Consider the following 2526-nt stretch of genomic DNA (forward strand, 5'->3'; position numbering starts at 1 on the left):
TTTAAGTTTTCTCTGAGATTATCACATATAATCTTATTGTTAGTATTACATATTGTGCATTCTGCTTCGGAAAACCTATTAAATTATACGTAATATTGTAAGAACCAATTAGATTCTTCACTTATTTGTTCGTCACCAGTGAATCCGCAACAAATATCAGTTTGTACCACGGAATATTCCATACTAAAGACAATAGAGAAATCTCGTTAGCAAAGTGTTTACAAAAATTGCTTTTAGAATTAAAGAGAAGAATATGAATCTTTATATAAATGTAAATATTAATGTAGGGGACAATTTTTAGAAATATAATATCAACATTTTTGTTTCACACTCAATAATATGAATAATGTATGTACTGTAACACATTATATTTATATATATATATATATATATATATATATATCAGTTACATTTTGAGTGTGAAACTATAACATTAATGTTTCGTTATTAACTGGTATTCATTGGGATACGTTTTTGTATTCATACGTATGTTCATTTGTTTTCCTGAATTACACACAAAATTTGTCCGAAAACATTATATGCACCACATTACTGAAAACTGTACTAATAGATACCTTCGGCATTGAAATTAATGCTTTATATTCATAAACGAATTGTGTTCGTATATGAAGAGTTTAATTTTGTACGCGTGTGTGAGATAAGAGATAAAACGTAAGACTATCGTTAGGATAGGATAAAATAATAAATCATGCTATTTAATGCTTTTCTTAATTAAAATAGTTATAGTGTATATACACTCAGTACGTATACTTCAGGGGAGGCGCAAGTAATTAAACAATCTTTATTCTGAACACATTTTATGCAGACTTTTGTCGATATGCATGCATAAAATATGTGAGAAATCTAACGTTTCGACAATCAAACTTCGCACTGTATCAATACACAATAAGCGTTATTAATAATCGGTCATTTCAACGGTTTTTTTTACGCAACAAAATAAAAAGGGTAATATTAATGTCGGCAAAACAATCTTTTGCGCTAGAATTTCTTAATGTTTGTAATATCGATACATCGACACTCAATGCTGCGCGGATTAAACATCGTAAAATATACATAAACAATTAACCTAGAATACTGAACTACAAATTATATTGTTAATAACGGCCGACGAGCCGTCAAATCTCGATTGAACATACATGCATTTAAGTGAACAATATCGATCGATGATTCTTTTTTTATCTCTCAAAATCGGTATTCAATACTTATATCGCTTTCTTCTTCGCGTCTCTTTGCGCGAGTACGCTTAATCGAAGACCGATTTTGATGATGACTGGCCACTAATAAACAATAATACAAACAAGAAATTCCTCCTATCGATCAGTGATGTAAAAGGTACTTTTATTTTCGGTATCTAACTACAGATACTTTAAAAGTACATTTAATTTCAGCTAATTAATAGCTTTAGCCTAGTATAATTCTGTTTGGTTATATTGTATCATTGAAGAGCTGATTTGAAATATTATCAAATGTATTTTTTTTAATTTAGAGTAAGTACTCAAAAATAATGAAGCCCTTCTACGAATACATTTGTTTCATTGCAAAAAATATATTCAGATATAAGTGTACAGGTATTTAAAAAATATACCTGTACCTGAAATTACAGAGGTAGGGAGATATTTACTCTGATAGCAAAATGTTAGCAATTTAGGCAGCATACTCGATAGGCAGCAAATTGGCAGCAAACTCGATCAGAGTTGTTAGTTTCTATTATCAATCTGCTGACAAAGCATGTCTAGCAACATTTCTGACAGTAATTTGCTGACAATGTCAGATAATACAAATTCTGGGTAAATCTCAATTTGTTACCTTTCTGTAATAAAAAATTGATAGCAGACCGTGCTTAAAATCTGTTTTCGCTTTGCTATGCAGGGTATACACTCTTCAATTTTACATCACTGGTATCGAGGTTCAAGAAATTCGATATGCGGTATATAACGAGACGATGTTTTAATTTCTCGCGATTTTCGTAGATTCTTTGTTGCTTGTGACATGCTCGAGATCGACTCCGTCATATTCCAGGCCACCCGTGCTATCGTAATACGCATAATCGTAATCGTTCTTTTTGCCCGATTTTGATCGTGCTGTCGTACTGCTGGCGCTATTGCTATTACTGCTGCTAGGTAATCTAGTCGTCGACGTGAACGGTCTCGCGGATCCGCTGACATAGGTAACTCCACGTGGTGTCGTTGTCGGTTGAACGGTCCTCTGACCGTTAGAATTGAAGTTGTTTGGGTTATAAGTGGTAGCGCTAGAAGACCGTCTGCAGCAAGAAAAAGAACGTTGCAGTTAATCTTCTTCTCCTACACTATGTTCTAGAGGTAGAATTATTTTACGAAAATGGAAAGATTCGATCAAGAATACAGGAAATATTTTGATGAAAAATGAATCTTAAAATTCTTGTCTATACTTCGTGTATTCTCGATTAAATTTTTTTTCTGTATAATATTCGATTTTAAATTAGTAACATTTTAATATATATATATATATATATATATATATATATAT

The 2526-nt window shown here is 31.7% G+C and overlaps 1 protein-coding gene across 1 annotated transcript in view; it reads right to left on the reverse strand.

Annotated features, from left to right (window-relative positions):
* Nucleotides 1-710: 710 nt before the first annotated feature.
* Nucleotides 711-2526, reverse strand: part of LOC108750100 (probable serine/threonine-protein kinase clkA) — a 5134-nt gene continuing 3318 nt past the window's right edge. Inside the window, exon 4 of the mRNA XM_018489348.1 lies at nt 711-2281. Within this exon, the coding sequence (XP_018344850.1) occupies nt 1969-2281 (313 nt within the window). The 3' untranslated portion in view covers nt 711-1968. The remainder of the gene's footprint in view (nt 2282-2526) is intronic.

Source organism: Trachymyrmex septentrionalis, unplaced genomic scaffold, assembly GCF_001594115.1.
Source record: "Trachymyrmex septentrionalis isolate Tsep2-gDNA-1 unplaced genomic scaffold, Tsep1.0 scaffold32, whole genome shotgun sequence".
Taxonomy (NCBI): domain Eukaryota; kingdom Metazoa; phylum Arthropoda; class Insecta; order Hymenoptera; family Formicidae; genus Trachymyrmex; species Trachymyrmex septentrionalis.